Source organism: Coregonus clupeaformis, chromosome 13 (genome assembly GCF_020615455.1).
Source record: "Coregonus clupeaformis isolate EN_2021a chromosome 13, ASM2061545v1, whole genome shotgun sequence".
Lineage (NCBI taxonomy): Eukaryota > Metazoa > Chordata > Actinopteri > Salmoniformes > Salmonidae > Coregonus > Coregonus clupeaformis.
In genome coordinates, this window is record NC_059204.1 from 52,928,241 (window position 1) to 52,946,285 (window position 18,045).

The 18,045-nt window shown below is 42.5% G+C and overlaps 1 protein-coding gene across 2 annotated transcripts in view; it reads left to right on the plus strand.

The window, feature by feature from the left end:
* Window positions 1-18,045, plus strand: part of LOC121579736 (stromal interaction molecule 1) — a 142,215-nt gene that overhangs the window by 9,397 nt on the left and 114,773 nt on the right. For both annotated transcript variants that reach the window (XM_041894586.2, XM_041894587.2), the window contains exon 2: window positions 3,394-3,518. In XM_041894586.2, the coding sequence (XP_041750520.2) occupies window positions 3,398-3,518 (121 nt within the window). In that variant the 5' untranslated portion in view covers window positions 3,394-3,397. The remainder of the gene's footprint in view (window positions 1-3,393; window positions 3,519-18,045) is intronic.

Genomic DNA, 18,045 nt, shown 5'->3' on the forward strand with positions numbered 1-18,045 from the left:
GTATATCAATGATGTCGCTCTTGCTGCTGGTGACGCTCGGATCCACCTCTATGCGGACGACACCATTTTGGACACTATGTTAACAAACCTCCAAACGAGCTTCAACGCCATACAACACTCCTTCCGTAGCCTCCAACTGCTCTTAAACACTAATAAAACTAAATGCATGCTCTTCAACCGAACGCTGCTTGCACCCACCCACCCGACTAGAATCACTACTCTCGGCGGGTCTGACCTAGAGTATGTGGACAACTACAAATACCTAGGTGTCTGGTTAGACTGTAAACTCTCCTTCCAGACTCACATTAAGCATCTCCTATCAAAAGTTAGATCTAGAATCGGCTTCCTATTTCGCAACAAAGCCTCCTTCACTCATGCTGCCAAACATGCCCTCGTAAAACTGACTATCCTACCGATCCTTGACTTCGGCGATGTCATTTACAAAATAGCCTCCAACACTCTACTCAGCAAATTAGATGTAGTCTATCACAGTGCCATCCGTTTTGTCACCAAAGCCACATATACTACCCACCATTGTGACCTGTACGCTCTTGTTGGCTGGCCCTCACTACATATTCGTTGCCAAACCCATTGGCTCCAGGTCATCTATAAATCACTGCTAGGCAAATCCCCGTCTTATCTTAGCTCACTGGTCACCATAGCAACACCCACCCGTAGTCTGCGCTCCAGCAGGTATATCTCACTGGTCATCTCCAAAGCCAACACCTCCTTTGGCCGCCATTCCTTCCAGTTCTCTGCTGCCAATGACTGGAACGAACTGCAAAACTCGCTGAAGCTGGAGACTCTTATCTCCCTCACTAACTTTAAGCTTCAGTTGTCAGAGCAGCTTACCGATCACTGCACCTATACACAGCCATTCTGAAATTAGCCCACCCAACTACCTCATACCCATATTGTTATTTATTTAGCTAATTTTGCACCCCAGTATCTCTATTTGCACATCATCTTTTGCACATCTATCATTCCAGTGTTAATACGAAATTGTAACTATTTTGCACTATGGCCTATTTATTGACTTACCTCCATAACTTACTACATTCGCACACACTGTATAAATATTTTCTGTTGTATTTTTGACTATGTTTTGTTTACCCCATATGTAACTCTGTGTTGTTGTTTTTATCGCACTGCTTTGCTTTATCTTGGCCAGGTCTTAGTTGTAATGAGAACTTGTTCTCATCTGGCTTACCTGGTTAAATAAAGGTGAAATATATATATTTTTTAAATAGCAATGAATGAATGACAGATCTCTTGCATGTTGTCATCACAAACCTGACTTTTTTAGAGACTGAGTACGATTTTCAATGTAGTTTATCTCAATAGGAAAATAGCGCTTTCACACAATGTAGAAACCTAATATTCCACAAATGACTTTGTCATTTCAAAGACATGTATTCTTATCAACATTTGAGCTTTTATAATAAACTGATGTATTTACAGTGTTACATATTACATACCTGGACAAGACGAACACCTATGTGAGAATGCTATTCATTGACTATAGCTCAGCGTTCAACACCATAGTGCACTCCTAGCTCATCACTAAGCTCAGGACCCTGGGACTGAACACCTCCCTCTGCAACTGGATCCTGGACTTCCTGACGGGCCGCCCCCAGGTGGTGAGGGTAGGCAACAACACATCCACCACGCTGACCCTCAATACGGGTGCCCCTCAGGGGTGCGTGCTTAGTCCCCTCCTGTACTCCCTGTTCACCCACGACTGCGTGGTCGCGCACCACTCCAACACCATCATTACGTTTGCTGACGACACAATGGTTGTTGGCCTGATCACCGACGACGAGGGAGGAGGTCAGTGACCTGGTAGTGTGGTGAGAGGATAACAATCTGTCCCTCAAAGTCAGCAAGACAAAGTAGCTGATCGTGGACTACAGGAAACAGAGGGCTGAGCACGCCCCCATCCACATCGATGGAGCTGTAGTGGAGCGGTTCGAGAGATTCAAGTTCCTCGATGTCCACATCACTAAGGAATTATCATGGTCTCTTCCCCCTCAGGAGGCTGAACATATTCTGCATGGGCCCTCAGATCCTCAAAACGTTATATAGCTGCACCATTGAGAACATCTTGACTGGCTGCATCACCGCTTGGTATGGTAACTGCTTGGCATTCGACCGCAAGGTGCCACAGAGGGTAGTGCGTACGGCCCAGTACATCACTGGGGCCGAGCTCCCTGCCATCGAGGACCTCTATACCAGGCGGTGTCAGAGAAAGGCCCTAAAAATAGTCAAAGACTCCAGCCACCCTAGTCATAGACTGTTCTCTCTCTCTCACTCTCTCTCTCACTTCAATTCAAGGGGCTTTATTGGCATGGGAAACATATGTTTACATTGCCAAAGCAAGTGAAATGGATAAACAAAAGTGAAATAAACTATAAAAAGTGAACAGTAAATATGACACTCACACAAGTTCCAAAAGAATAAAGACATTTCAAATGTCATAGTATGTCTATATACAGTGTTGTAACGATGTGCAAATAGTTGAAGTAAAATAAGGGAAAATAAATAAACTCTCTCTCTCTCAATTTCAAGGGCTTTATTGGCATGGTAAACATATGTTTACATTGCCAAAGCAAGTGAAATAGATAATAAACAAAAGTTACATAAAAATAACCAAAAATGTACAGTAAACATTACACTCACAAAAGTTCAAAAATAATAAAGACATTTCAAATGACATATTATGTGCAAATAGTTAAAGTACAACAGGGAAAATAAATAAACATAAATATGGGTTGTATTTACAATGGTGTTTGTTCTTCACTGGTTGCCCTTATCTTGTGGCAACAGGTCACACATCTTGCTACTGTGATGGCACACTGTGGTATTTCACCCAATAGATATGTGAGTTTATCAAAATTGGGTTTGTTTTCTAATTCTTTGTGGGTCTGTGTAATCTGAGGGAAATATGTGTCTCTAATATGGTCATACATTTGGCAGGAGGTTAGGAAGTGCAGCTCAGTTTCCACCTCATTTTGTGTGCAGTGTGTACATAGCCTGTCTTCTCTTGAGAGCCGTGTCTGCCTACGGCGGCCTTTCTCAATAGCAAGGCTATGCTCACTGAGTCTGTACATAGTCAAAGCTTTCCTTAAGTTTGGTTCAGTCACAGAGTCAAGTAGTCTGCCACTGTGTACTCTCTGTTTAGGGCCAAATAGCATTCTAGGTTGCTGAGTTTTTTTGTTGATTCTTTTCAATGTGTCAAGTAATTATATTTTTGTTTTCTCATGATTTGGTTGGGTCTAATTGTGCTGCTGTCCTGGGGCTCTCTCTCTCTCTCTCTCTCTCTCTCTCTCTCTCTCTCTCTCTCTCTCTCTCTCTCTCTCTCTCTCTCTCTCTCTCTCTCTCTCTCTCTCTCAGGAGAATGGGGTGTATGTGGCTGGTGACGGTGTATGTGATGTGTGTGTGCCTTTGGGGTCAGAGCTGGTCAGACAGGACCAACCAGGCCTCTCCCGTCCACCTGCAGTTTGGCAATGGAGCCTCAGGTAAGACTGACTGGCAAAACTGGCCAAACTCTAAATAACATTCAGGATCGCAGTGTTTGGCAGCATTCAGATCTTTACAGCATTCTGCAATGTAACACACAACATAGAGCAGCCTATTCCATCCATTGTGGCCTAGCGAGTGACATCATCATCACACAGACCAGGCTGAGCACCCCATTCCCTACATAGTGCACTACTTTTGAGCAGAGCCCTATGGGGTCTATGGGCCCTGGTCAAAAGTGGTTCACTATATAGGGAAGATTGGGTGCCATTCGGGACACAGATAGGAAGTGGTTATGTGGTTGGTTTTGTTTTGCAGACTGCTGGGAACATGAGGTTGACTCCGGTTTGGGTTAAAGGTTGTCATGTGCTACATGAATTTGCATGCAACAAGTCTCAACTCCAGCCTGCCTTCTCCTTCCAGTATTGTGTGGAGTCATGAGTTAGTATGGTGCTCTGTGTTGGTATATGAACAATCACGTCCACTGCACTCATTTTTGTTCTTAATTTGACCATTTCTAAATCACTTTTAGGTGAGTGGAACCTATTGTTTGTATATCTAACTACTGCCTCACTGGTTTCACTTACCAACAAAAAAATACTTTCTACGAACGGAGCTGGGAGAGTGCAATGATTTTCTACTAAAACAAGATCCTTTGAACGTAGCCCTGCCTACTACCTGCTTACTTCCTGCCTATAGGCCCCTCAGATCTGTGAGAGACTGACCTGTTTGGGTGCATTCAGGATGACCAAACTGTTTCTGGACTGTTGTGGATGGGATGGCATAGTTGATGTATGACATGTACAGTTGAAAACCCAGCTAGCACTTAACACTAAAAGTTACATTTAATTTCAATTTTGGTAATGTTCTAGGAATGTTCTCCAACTGGTTTGACATTGGGAAGGTTCTCAAATAGTTCAGAGAACATTAAGAAACAACGTTCTTCTGTGGGAATTTCCAAATAACGTTTCCTACAGGTTTCCTCATGGTTCTATTTACTGTCATGTTCTCAAATTGTTCAAAGAACTTTAAGAAAACTTTCAATCAAAACCACAAGAAAACGTAAGTAATGTTCAGAGAACATTCTAAGAATGTTATTTAAAAACATATACAGTTGAAGTCGGAAGTTTACATACACTTAGGTGTGAGTCATTAAAACTTGTTTTTCAACCATTCCACACATTTCTTGTTAACAAACTATAGTTTTGGCAAGTCGGTTAGGACATCTACAGTACTTTGTGCATGACACAAGTAATTTTTCCAACAATTGTTTACAGACAGATTATTTCACTTATAATTCACTGGATCACAATTCCAGTGGGGCAGAAGTTTACATACACTAAGTTGACTGTGCCTTTAAACAGCTTGGAAAATTCCAGAAAATGATGTCATGGCTTTAGAAGCTTCTGATAGGCTAATTGACATAATTTGAGTCAAGGCCTACCTTCAAACTCAGTGCCTCTTTGCTTGACATCATGGGAAAATCAAAAGAAATCAGCCAAAAAAATGGTAGACCTCCACAAGTCTGGTTCATCCTTGGGAGCAATTTCCAAATGCCTGAAGGTACCACATTCATCTGTACAAACAATAGTACGCAAATATAAACACCATGGGACCACGCAGCCGTCATACCGCTCAGGAAGGAGACGCGTTCTGTCTCCTAGAGATGAACGTACTTTGGTGTGAAAAGTGCAAATCAATCCCAGAACAACAGCAAAGGACCTTGTGAAGATGCTGGAGGAAACCGGTACAAAAGTATCTATATCCACAGTAAAACTAGTCCTATATCGACATAACCTGAAAGGCCGCTCAGCAAGGAAGAAGCCACTGCTCCAAAACCGCCATAAAAAAGCCAGACTACGGTTTGCAACTGCACATGGGGACAAAGATCGTACTTTTTGGAGAAATGTCCTCTGGTCTGATGAAAGAAAAATAGAACTGTTTGGCCATAATGACCATCGTTATGTTTGGAGGAAAAAGGAGATGACTTGCAAGCCGAAGAACACCATCCCAACCGTGAAGCACGGGGGTGGCAGCATCATGCTGTGGGGGTGCTTTGCTGCAGGAGGGACTGGTGCACGTCACAAAATAGATGGCATCATGAGGAAGGAATATTTTGTGGATATATTGAAGCAACATCTCAAGACATCAGTCAGGAAGTTAAAGCTTGGTCGCAAATGGGTCTTCAAATGGACAATGACCCCAAGCATACTTCCAAAGTTGTGTCAAAATGGCTTAAGGACAACAAAGTCAAGGTATTGGCATGGCCATCACAAAGCCCTGACCTCAATCCTACAGAAAATGTGTGGGCAGAACTGAAAAAGCGTGTGCGAGCAAGGAGTACTTTTCACGCCCTGACTCAGGGGACGCTTATATGTTGAGTCAGGGTGTGTATATTCCTTGTTGTGCTTGTTCTATGTATGAGGATCTAGTATGTCTAGTTCTATGTTGGCCGGTGTGGTTCCCAATCAGAGGCAGCTGTCGCTTGTTGTCTCTGATTGGGGACCATACATAAGCAGCCTATTGGCACTGTCTAGTTGTGGGATCTTGTTCCTTGTAAGGTATGGTGTGTGTGCTACCTTGGACTTCACGTTTCGTTTCGCTTATTGTTTTGTTGAGTGTTTATTAAGTTAAATAAACATGTACGTATATCACGCTGCGCCTTGGTCTGACCCGTCATTCAACGAACGTGACAGTACTACAAACCTGACTCAGTTACACCAGCCCTGTCAGGAGGAATGGGCCAAAATTCACCCAACTTATTGTGGGAAGCTTGTGGAAGGCTAAATTGAACTGCATTGCCCCCTAGCGGTCATACGCAGGACCGTATCTGAATTGTGAATTCACGTCATTTTGTGATTTTTTTTCTTATCGTTTAAATGATACAAATTGCAGTTTAAACATTAAGAAATGTTTTACATTTTCACATCCCTAGAGGTGATATGATCCTTAACTAGCCTTTCAAAGCACTTCATGATGACAGAAGTGAGTGCTACGGGGCGATAGTCATTTCTTTCAGTTACCTTTGCTTTCTTGAGTACAGGAACAATGGTAGACATCTTGAAGCAAGTGGGGACAACAGACTGGGATAGGGAGAGATTACAGTAAATATGTCCGTAAACACTCCAGCCAGCTAGTCTGCACATACTCTGAGGACACAGCTTGGGATGCCGTCTGGGCCGACAGCCTTGCGAGGGTTAACACGCTTGAAGATCGGCCACGGAGATCAGAAGCACACAGTCCTCGTGAGTGGCGGATCAGTGTTGTTTTCCTCGAAGCGGGCGAAGAAGGTGTTTAGCTTGTCCGGGAGTGAGGCATCGGTGTCGACGACGTGGCTGGTTTTCCCTTTATAAACCTTTATAATGATTGTCTGGAGTCGCTGCCACTTATGTCACGAATTGCGACTCCACTTTGTCCCTGTACTGTCGTTTTGCCTCTTTGATTGCCTTACGGAGGCCATAGCTGGTCTGTTTGTATACGTCAATGTTCCCAGTCACCTTGCCTTGGTTAAATGCGGTGGTTTGTGCTTTAAGTTTTGTGCGAATGCTGCCATCTATCCACATTTTTGGGGTTTGGAAAAGTTCTAATCGTCACAGTAGAAACAACATCCACTATGCACTTCCTGATGAACCCAGTTACTGAGACAGTGCATTCAGAAAGTATTCAGACCCCTTGACTTTTTCTACATTTTGTTACGTTACAGCCTTATTCTAAAATTGATTTAATAGGAATTTTTCCTCATCAATCTACACACAATACCCCATAATGATAAAGCAAAAACAGGTTTTATCTATTTTTTCACTTTCAGTTTCACTCACTTAGCTAGCAAATGCAGCTAGCTAGTTTAGCCTACTCAAACAACCTGCTCAAATAGAGGGATGCTATGTTAGCTAGCTGGCTATGACTATCCAACACAACATTGGAACTCTTCCAAGTCAAGGTAAGCTTTTGGTTTGAGAAATGTATTGCCACCGGGGCCTGCCGGTGTAATTACTAAACTGCTTACTGACTGTACACTGTAACGTTACTAATGTGTTAGTTCTATTAGTTATGTTGACTATGATGTAACTTTAGCTAATATGGTGACAATGAAGTAGGCCGTGTGTAGCGGTTATGATATGGTTTGGAAAGTTTTTTTTGCCTGGTCACATACAGCTGATGTGTTGTGCATTGAAGTCCACAAGCGAAGGGACAAGGTGAGAGGAGGAGAGCGCATAGATGTGAGAAGGAATACAACGTGGCTGTTATGAAAGTGAACTGTGTTTACACGTGATCAGGGGTGTATTCATTCCGCTGTAAAGAAGACCAACGACTCTCCACTCTTCCTCATCATTAGTATCTGTCAGTCTGTGGCTGGTCAAGTTTTTTAGGGTGTCTTCTGCTTCTCAAATTTCAGAGTGTGCGTGTGCGCATGTACAGTGGGGAGAACAAGTATTTGATACACTGCCGATTTTGCAGGTTTTCCTACTTACAAAGCATGTAGAGGTCTGTAATTGTTATCATAGGTACACTTCAACTGTGAGAGACAGAATCTATTAATTAATGCAAATTAATTACTTTAAAATCATACAATGTGATTTTCTGGATTTTTGTTTTAGATTCCGTCTCTCACAGTTGAAGTGTACCTATGATAAACATTACAGACCTCTACATGCTTTGTAAGTAGGAAAACCTGCAAAATCGGCAGTGTATCAAATACTTGTTCTCCCCACTGTACGTGTGTGTGCATGCATGTGTTTGTGTGCTGTGTGTGTGTTTGTGCGCGCTGTGTGTTTGTGTGTGTGTGTGCGTGCGTCTGTGCGTGGGTCTGGCGTGCGTGCCTGTATCTAGCTAAGCTGTAGCGATAGTGTGGGAGGCTGTGTGTCTCTCACCACCACAGTTTCCTGGTTTCTGACATGTGGTGACGCTACAACAGGAAGTTCTGTGAGACTGAAATAGACTCCACTCTACCATGATGGAGGAGTGGGTGATGGGAAAGGAAAGATGTGATGAAGACAACTGTCTGAAGTGTTATGGGGTGTGTTCCAAATGGCACCCTATTCCATTTACAGTGCACTACTTTTGACCAGAGCCCAGTACCATATTCCCTTTATAGTGCACTACTTTTGACCAGAGCCCAGTACCATATTCCCTTTATAGTGCACTACTTTTGACCAGAGCCCTATGGGGTCCAGTATTGTACCATAAAGGGAATAGGTTGCCGTTTGGGACACAGCCAAGATTTATGTTGGTTTAAACAGGAGGCTGGTGAAGGAGGACTGCTCAGAGTAAAAGCTTGAATGGAACGGTATAAAACTTGGAAACCAAGTTCATCTTTTGTTGTTTCACACTAAATGATAAGGGTTTGGTTAGGCATTAGAGCATCTTCCCCTGAGAATACACTGCATAGTGAAACACTCACTCTCCTCCTTCTCCCACTTCTCTCTCTCTCTCTCTCTCTCTCTCTCTCTCTCTCTCTCTCTCTCTCTCTCTCTCTCTCTCTCTCTCTCTCTCTCTCTCTCTCTCTCTCCCCTCCCCCATCTCATATCATATTCATACAGACTAACTAATTCCATTTGGCCTTCCTGTGGCCTAAGTTAGCAGAGCAGCCAGCTGCTGTAGCTGAGGACAGTACAGTATGGGAAACAGCATGGCTGACTTCACTGCCTCATACCGACCACCCACAACAGAGGAGAGAGAGAGAGAGGGATAAGAGAGAGGGTGAGAGAAAGCAAGAGTTTTGTTTTGGATTTTATTTCATTTTTAAATTGAACACACATTTTGCAGATTATTTATTAGATCTTTAGGATCTTTTGTCTGTGCATTCTTTTCAGTGATGGTCATGTTGCTTTGCTTGTAAGGATTGCACACAGTGCTGCCTACCCTCGCTGGCACTGACTCTCTATTGAACTCTCCTTAGCATTGGCGTCTCGGGGGTTGTTGGCATTATGCGTAATAATAATAATACAATATTTTTTTGATATAGTGCTTTTCATTACAAAGAGAATCAAAACAAGAACAAAAACAAATGTAGGGTTCTGGCAGTGGCAGGTCTTGACTTGGCGGTGGTCTTCCACAGCTGATAGGCCAGGGTGTTGAGGCAGTTTAGAAAGTGGAGGTGGTACAAAGTGGAGATGGTACAGGGAAGGAGAAGCTTCAGGTGTATAAACTGGCGCGGAGCTCACAGGCATATGACTCTTCCCCCCTATAGGGTCCTTAAGGTATGTATGACAGAGACAAAACTGCTAGGCTATTAATAACAACAGCTGGGTTTACATCATTAAAGTTACATTCAGAGAAAATCGTATCCTAACGCATTAGTCTACTGTTCAGATATGACGAGGACATTGTTCATCTGTACACAGCTGCATCCACTCACATACTGAGAGAGTGAGTGAGTGAGAGAGTGAGAGAGTGAGAGAGTGAGAGAGTGAGAGAGTGAGAGAGTGAGAGAGTGAGAGAGTGAGTGAGATTTTAGGTTAGTTAGGTAACTGTGACCACAGAGAACTGATTGGGATAGATACTGTCATTACATTAGCCAAGTTATTACTGACCCACTGTGGATGCCTCCCACATGGCACTCTATTCCCTTTATAGTGCACTACTTTGACCAGGGCCCATAGGCGTCTGGTTAAAACTAGTGCACTATATACGAAATAGGGTGCCATTTGGAGGGTGCCATTTGGGACACACATGTGTCATTAGACTATATGTGTACTGTCTTTTCAAAGTTACTTTCTATTAAAGGCTCTCTCCCTTTCATCTCTTGATCTCAACATTTAATTCAAACTGCTTAATTGGCTATTTGGCATGATGTTTTTAGTACAAAGACTACCTCCATGCCCCCTCCTTATTGTTCCTTTTCTCTCTATCGCCACATATTCTTCCCTCTCCTTCTCTCTCACCTGCTGTAGCTCTCCCATCCTAAGGGACACTGCTGACATCTGTAGCCCACACAGACCATATTTTCTGTGGGTAGAGGAGGGCCTAACCCAGCCTCTCTCTTGCCCTCTCCTGGGGGTGCATCCCAAAAATCACCCTATTCCCTATGGGCCCTGGTCAAAAGTAGTTCAGTCTAGTACATGAACAACAAAGATGGAATTCAACAAAAACAGCATCGATAATGTTTCCACACTATGAGGTTGAAATAAAGCTGATAATGCCCTTTTTGTGTAAGAGCTGTTTGAAAAAAACGCCAGGAACTTCAGCCTATTCGGGTGGGATGGAGTTCTTCGCCGCGATCTGATTATAATGGACCAATGATCGTTCATCTTGTATTTGCAAATTCATCTGGCATTTGATATACCCTCCTATGCTAGAACGAGAAAGAGGCAGCCCTAGGCTACTAGCTAGCTAGCTAACATTAGTGTGGATATTTGAATAATAAAAGGTGATTGCAATTGAGCCCATAGGTTGAACAGCAAGCGTTAGGAATGTGCATTATGGGGGGTTCTACTAAGCTATATGGAATTGTTTTAAGAAGGTCATACCAAGGATCATTTTGCTATTTGATTTAGAATGTAAAACCCCTTGAAGCATCCCCCCAAAATATGTACAAAATATTTGATTAAAATGTTTATTTGGCCATACTAGGCTTTTCACGATACCAACATTTTACAAATGATACGATACCAGGCCAAGTATCACGATCCTGTTCGCCCTGTCCCCCGGATGCTTGTTTACGTTTTCTAAACGTTCTCCAAAAACCTGTCACTGAAATTCACACTTCTACTCAATACAACAAATTGAATTTAACTTCACACTGTTCAATGTATAATAGAATGGCTGATTTGCTCATATTTGCAAAGGCCTACCTGTGATTTGGTTGGAGGAATGGGAGGAAGGAATATACATCAGTGGAGGCTGCTGAAGGGAGGATGGCTCATAATAATGGCTAAAACAGCACAAATGGAATGGCATCAAACACATAGAAACCATGTGTTTGATACCATTCCACTCATTCCGCAACAGCCATTACCACAAGCCCGTCCTTCCAAATTAAGGTGCCACCAACCTCCTGTGATATACATGCATAATGATCTGCATCTCATTGTGTCAGTAAGGGGAAAACACTGCATGAAACCTTCTTTACTCTTCAGTTAACACAGACCAGGGGCGCCACTTTGGTTTTAGAAGTGGTGGGGACATAACCAAGCAGGGGGTCTGGGGTCCTCCCCCAGAATTTCTTTGGGCATCTAAATCACTTTTTCTGCATTTTTACACAATCCAATATGCCCTCTCCATTTAGAACAAAAAATTAGCAAAAATGCCCACAGTCATCAAACTAGGTAAGAGATCATTATTTAAAATGTTTAAGTGATTAATAAGACTGAACTAGATCAAAGATAATTCAATAATAAATATTATGTTGCACCTTTAACCAATAGCCTAACAAATGACCAACTCTTGAAAAAATACAAAGACTTCGATTGTCTTTATTAAGACATCTTCAATATCAAATTTCAGCCAGACCCACCAGCCAGCCTGAGCCGCCTGCACGCCCAACCCCACCAGTCTAGTCAATAATTCAATTCTCTCCCAACACAATTTCCTTCCCAGTTCTCACCTTTAAAAACATTTATTCCCAAGGGAAAGGTTTGGAAACAAAAAACTAAACAAAAAACCCCACATACACCTCAAATATACATTAACACACAGAAATAGCAAATCCTCCATATAATCAATATCATAGGACTAATAGCACTGTAGAGCTCTTTTTACTTGCACACAGTATAGCTGGGTTGCCCCGTCCTGTCCCTAGGGGTCCACCACCCTACAGCTCCCCAACCCAACACACCCCACTCAGCTTTAGGATCTTAGTGAAACATTCATTATTGGTTTCAGGTGTGTTAGGCCAAGGCCAGAATGACAACCCACAGGACGGCAGAGCCCCAGGGCCAGGACTGAGCAGCCCAGCAGCTAGGGATTGCCTAAATAGGTATCTCCCCTGATGTGGGCATATTTTCAATACGGACTCCTTTAGTCGTTCTGTATAAGGCATCTAGACCTTATGAAAGTTTCCCAGTATACCCTTAATCTTGTAATAAATAAAATGTAGTGATACATAACTTGACATTGTGGGAGGAAAACCAACCTTTCAATTAATGGCAATGCATTTCTTAGCCGCTATAAATGCTTGGTTACACAGTTTATTCAGATAAGTCTCCAGTATCAGTATTTCCAAGCAAACAAAAACAGGGAGAAGGGAGAATCTGTAGACATGCTGAGATAAAAGAACATACTCTTTGCCAGAATTAAGCCAGCCTTCACAAGACAATAACATATGCAAATATGTCCCCTTTTGTGTTTTACACCTCCAGTAGAGGAATGACATTTCTGAGTGCATGTAATTCAGTTAAACTACAGTTCTATGGATGGCCTTAAACTGCAGTAATTCATGTCTGAGATGATATGAACATGACTGGGCATTCAAACATATCTGTATCCATTTATCATCATCAATAGCTTCTACCAGGTCTTCCTCACATTTCTTTTTAACATGTTTTGGGTCATCGGGAAAAGCCTCTTATCATCCCTTGATACAGTTTGGAAATCAACTTTGGAGGTTTGTCAGACTGCCTTAAAATAGCATTTGGCTTGTCCAGTGTTTGCTGCACAGAGAGAATAAAGTGTTGTATCTACAAAAATTCACCTCACCTCCGTCACAGACTGGCCTTCCCTGGCTGCCTGACCCTGCTGAGACCCCTATCACCATCTGATCATCCTAAAATGAGGCATGACAAAGAATTACCTTGGTGTACATTTATACATTATATTATCCAAGAATAGAAGCAATGGTTCAGTAATTGAAATGACCATTATTTCCAGATCCCAGACTGTAGCTTTAAGCTTAAGCTGCAATTCTGTAGGTACTGTAGGTCTACCCATCAATTCAAGATGGAACTTTGTAACATTCACTGGTATGTTAATATACTGCTAAATTCACCTGAGCTCTGTAGACTGGTCTTCACCTGGCTGTCTGACCCTGCTGGGACACCTGTCACCATCTGATCCTGCTAAGACATGATGAGCATAGTGTTGTGTACTGACTGCACTAGAGGGCTGCATTCCCGCGGGATGCCTGCGGGACCTGCGGGTCCCACCAGGGATCATTGCGGCACGGTAGGCATTTGTCATGCTGCGGGTGGGAGCGGGCGGTCAGACAGACGACTTTGGGATGAAAATATTTTTGTTGTCCCACAGATTATTTGGAAACGGTCCTCTTTCTGCTTTGTATGCGTTAGCCTACCCATTGAATTAAAAACACATATGTTTTGCATTATTCACACACTCAGAACTCGCTGCTTCAACTTCAGTAGCCTACCTCTCCTCTCCTAGTTGGGCGTGCGAGTTCAAGTGCACCTAGTATGTGTGGTCTCATTAAAATAGAGTAGGCTGCCTACATGGGCGGAGAATCACGTGGCAGTTAACTTGAATGTGAAATTAACTTAAATATGATTAGACTGTAGTTTACAACAGTGTCTGTAAATAAATATTATTAATGGAAAGAAGTGGTGGGTGCTCAACCAACGTGAGTTGAAGTGCAATCAAAAAATTTAATCATCATTGAAAAGGAAAAGGCACAATGCGCACATAGGTTATGCCACTATGGTGAGCGTGCGTTGTGCCTTTTCATTTTCATTAAGTATTGATTAACCATTTATTTGTCTCTGCCTGCAAATCGTCCTTCTAAAAGGTAGGCTATATCCTATAAGACTATGCTAAACGTAGCAAGTGTCGCTGTCATCATTATTGCTGCTTCCAGTTCAGTAGCCATACCTGCGAGATCAGGTGCGTGTGTGGTCTCAATTAAATAGAGTAGGCTATAGCCTATGCATGGGTGGAGAAGCACGGGGCAGTTATCTTTCCAAGGAAATGTACTTCCTAAATAGGCCTATGATTAGGCTATAGCTTACTACATTGCCTAGAAATAGGCCTAAGTATTGATCACCCATATTTGTCCGTCTGAAAATATTCCCACTCCTAAAAGGTAGGCTATAAAAATAGCTCAAGAGAAAGTGCAAGTCTCTCCCACTCTGCTCTCTTCAAACTACATCTAGCATATTGGCTGATATAGCCCAGTAATACAATATAAGGGCCATGTGAGAATCTCTGGTAATCTAACAAGTGAGCTGCGTCAAATACGCCTAAAATAACATTGCGGGACTGCAGTTGGGTTTGGGGGACTGCGGTAGTGTTTGGGGGACTGCAGTTGGGTTTGGGGGACTGCGGTAGTGTTTGGGGGACTGCAGTTGGGTTTGGGGGACTGCGGTAGGGGGTGGGAGTTAGACAGAAAGCAAGCGGGAGCGGGATGAAGAAATCGGTCCTGCGCAGAAGAATACAATTGAACAATATATTTTATATTTTCTCCAAACGATTTGAGGGAGTGCGCACATGCGGCTATTCTGTGTTGAACGGTTAACAAATAAACAGCTGCTCATATATCCTTAATTTAAAGTTATTTATGTAACTTTAGTTGTGATACAAACGTGGGGCTATATGTTTTGATTTTTAATACATTCTAAGGCTGCATGATTTGAATAAAGTCGCATGAACGGCATGAGCTCTGCTTTGTTTTTTTTGTGCAGGCTGTACACACTTCATCAGTCTCTCATTCACAATTTGACAAGCTCTTGATAATGCCTCAAATTTCCCGGCGGCATCCCCTTTGTGTGGACGTAATGCCCCCTAAAAAAATCCATGCCTTTTGCGGCCAGTGGCCGTTGTGCCCTTTGGCAGAATATAATACTTTGTATTCCCTTCTCCCTGCGTGCTGTGTGCTCCGAAGCACCTCTCACTCACATGGCTCTCTGTCACGTGATCGGGTCTTTCTCACAGGCTACAAGTGAAGACAGACACATCAGGGACGAAACAATATCGAATTCCGAGGCGCATATTGAAGATATTGGAAGAACTGTCCACATTTACTTTTCGTCAGCCAACGAGATGAGTAGGCCTAAGGAACATCAAAAACACTAGCCTATGTCAATCTACTATCGCCCATAGTACAAAAGTTGACCTATTCTATTCTGTGCGAGAAATAAATATTCCAAACATAGTCTGGGACAGTTGTGGGATGTGATAGATCCCAAATTAATACAACCACTAGCATCCCCCAAAAAATTTTACGCAATGTTGATAAACTATTAGGCTATTTCTTCACATTATAAGTGCAGCAATGTGCACACTGCATTAGGCTATAAGCTTGAATGTTCCATTAGCGGGAAAACACCATTATCAAAAGTGACCGCAAATGCGATTATGCATGTAATGCTTTTAAAGGTGCATTTTTATGGTGGAAATTATCTTCCCCAAATTTTTAACTTTTTTTTTTGGTATGCCAGTTAGGCTCTACACCCATTGTAAAGCGGATTAATGTGCTTCATTTTAAGAAGTTATTTGGCCACTTTAGTTGTGATACAAACCTTATCAAAACATACAGGCCTATGGGCTAGGCTACATGAGGTATGGGACTATGATTTGAAAAAGTCTCCAAAGAAAGGTATGCATTGTTTCTTGCCTTACACTGGGCATCATTCACAAGTGATAATATATAATTCACAAGTGATAGGCTAATATTGTCACCCATCAGACTATTCTTGATGTAATCTTGTCTTTACATATACTAAATCATATGTGTGAAATTTGTTTTGATTTAGAATGGACCATTATCATGCACCTGTCTTGAAACAGGGGCAGCGGGAAAATAATACATGTCATCTATGCACTTAAATAGCCAATGGAGGACACTTTTCCCGTGGTTAATTAACATGCCAGCCAGGTAAGCTATACTCCTGTTGTAAAAAGAAGCAATGTGCTTAATATTAGGAAAGTTGAGAAATAAATATAGTAGGACTAGCCTATAGAAAGCTGATGGGATCCTCCTCTTTTTAATAGAGGCCATCACTCTGTTTTCTCACACAATTGCATAGCCTATAGAAATGTTGTGCAACATGAGCTCATGGTCTCTCATGAAGTGTTTGATTAGATTTTCGATTACATTTGCATTGATGTCAGAGTGATTAGAGGGACAATAGAGTGCTGAATACCAGGCAGTTAGCACGTTTGGTAGGCTACTAATGACCATCAGCAGCATCAAAGCTTGGAGAAGCCTAATTACCGTGACTAAACGGTCACGTGGAATTTGAATGCCTTCATGACTCGTGACCGCCGGTGTGGCGGTAATACGGTCACCGCACAGTAACAGCCTTAGCGCAGACCTTTACTGTGCACCATGATAGTGAAGGCTTTAACATTAGAGCTGTTTATTACTGTGTCAGTGTGAAAAGTAGGGAATTAGCTATGAAAACTAACAGATCAATAACGTTACATTGCCATACTGACTAATAAAACTCACATTGCACAGAAAAAACGTCAGAATATCAATCTTCAATCATTTGGCCGATGGTTTCATCGTTTGTTTCAGGTCTAGTATGATTGAGGCAAAAACAATAGCTAACAATAGCCAACTTTAGGCCAGCTCTCCTTGCGAAAACTTGCCAAGTTCATTTACTTCTGAAACGGGACAAAACAAAGGCTACACAACATTTCCATACAAATAACAGCTGTTAGATAGTAATAATAGCCACCTCATATCGCTATCTGACAGATAACTAGAGGCTAGAGCTGACCTGGTTGTGGTAGCTACTAGCTAGCATAGCTTATTCATTCACCTCAGTCGAGAGGCATGAAACACTAGCGTTACATGTCAGTTATAATACTAGCTCAGCATTGCGAATAAACACTAGTTTTGTTTTTTTCTGTTAAGTTAAGCAGCAGTTACCTTGCCAGCTACATCAGTCAACTAAAGAGTAGCCAGTTTCTGCTCTGCTTCCTTTTACAACTCGGTGGAAGAGCGCAACACATACACACTGAACTATGCTCAACTCTCCCATGCTGGTCCAGCCAGCCTTCCAGAAGCTTTGCCTTCGCACAGCCTGTCAGCCCGCTCTGTGGTGTCTGCGTGGTCCTAAATCCAACCGGCTAAACACTCCAAACAGCCTACCCAACCGCTCGGAGGCGTCCGCATGGTCCTATAGCACACCGTTGCCGCATTTTGTATCACATTGCAATGATAAAACTCAATTTCAGAATGTGGGGGCATGTCCCCCCCATCCCCAGTGAAAGTTGCACCCCTAACACACACACACACACACACACTCTCCCTTCCTCACACACTCTGTTTCCCTCACTCTCATAAACACACACACACACCACTCTCTCTCTCCCACAAACACGTACTGCTACCAACTTTTAAAACATTAGGCACCATACAGAATTTAAGGAGCACCAGAAATAAATTTATTTTTGATATAGTTTAAGCTTGCATTAGGCCTATATGAATCCTACCTTTTGAAGCACATCTCATGAGTAGCAGACCCTTTTCCTTTCTTCCTGTGCCAATCAAATTAGCCTAAACCAAGTTACCAGGTTGTTAGCTAGCTAGGTAACATGACTGAACAACATTGCTTGTTATCAAACCAATAATTAGCGACCTGGGATTAGTTTAAAATGGCTGGCGACATGATTTGTGAAATTGTATAAAAT